This window comes from Eimeria tenella, genomic scaffold (genome assembly GCF_000499545.2).
Source record: "Eimeria tenella Houghton genomic scaffold, Eth_scaff1835, whole genome shotgun sequence".
In the NCBI taxonomy this organism is placed as follows: Eukaryota; Apicomplexa; class Conoidasida; order Eucoccidiorida; family Eimeriidae; genus Eimeria; species Eimeria tenella.
Genome location: NW_013541670.1, coordinates 6,636 through 7,523, shown reverse-complemented (window position 1 = coordinate 7,523; position 888 = coordinate 6,636). Strand labels below are relative to the sequence as shown.

At 55.3% G+C, this 888-nt stretch overlaps 1 protein-coding gene across 1 annotated transcript in view; it reads left to right on the top strand.

The window, feature by feature from the left end:
* ETH_00042205 (uncharacterized protein) overlaps positions 1 to 744 on the top strand; it is a gene marked incomplete at both ends in the record, with an annotated part of 1,006 nt that extends 262 nt beyond the window's left edge. Inside the window, 2 exons of the mRNA XM_013373952.1 lie at positions 3 to 117; positions 311 to 744. Of these exons, the coding sequence (XP_013229406.1) occupies positions 3 to 117; positions 311 to 744 (549 nt within the window). The remainder of the gene's footprint in view (positions 1 to 2; positions 118 to 310) is intronic.
* Between the last annotated feature and the right edge of the window lie 144 nt (positions 745 to 888).

The following is an 888-nucleotide window of genomic DNA, read 5'->3' as shown; positions in this document are numbered from 1 at the left end:
AGCGCCGGTACCCGCAGCAGCAGCAGCAGCAGCAACAGCAGCAGCAGCAGCAGCAGCCATATGATGGCGTCGAAGATGACAGCAGCTATTCAGTTTTCCCCCCAGCAAACCCGCTATGTGCGTTTGTTTCTTAATCGAGGATTTAGGGTTTGGGGTTTACGGTTTAGGGTTTAGGGTTTAGGGTTTAGGGCCACTTTTTCGAAGGTATTTGGCTTGTTAGGGATTCAGAAGCGGAACTGCAAAATTCCTCCCCTGATCCGGGGTTTGGGGCTAAGGGTTTAGGGTTTAGGGTTTAGGGTTTTTGTTTCAGGGTTTCCTGTAGCCGTAGTGGGCAGTGGCAGGCCCGAAGCAGCAGTGCAGCAGCAGCAGCAGCAGCAGGAGCAGCAGCAGCAGCAGCAGCAGGGGCTTGACTTTCTGCAGCAGCAGTATATAAAGGAGCACCAGCGGCAGCAGGAGGAGCAGCAGCAGCGGGAGCTTTTGCTGCTGCAGCAGCAGCAGCAGCAGCAGCAGCAAAGCAGGTTTCTAGCTTCTCGAGTCTCTTCCCTTTCCCGTGCTCTTGCTGCAGCAGGTGCTGCTCCTTTAGGTGATGTTCCCTGCGAGCAGCAGCAGCAGCAAGTCTCCCAGTGTCTGCAGCAACTGCAGCAGCAGCAGCAGCAGCAGCAAAAGGAGCCTTTGCTGCCTTGCGCCCACGCAGTCGACGCTTTACTAGCCTGTGCAGCAAAGGTTAAGAGACAGAGCATGTAGGCAGCAGCAGCAGCAGCAGCTGCTGCTGCTGCTGCTCCAACAACAGCAGCAGCTCGTTTCTCCTAGATTTTTCGCTAAAATCAGAGAGGTGATAGTTGCTGCTGCTGCTGTTTGCAGTAGTTGCTGCTGCTACAGCTGCGGCAG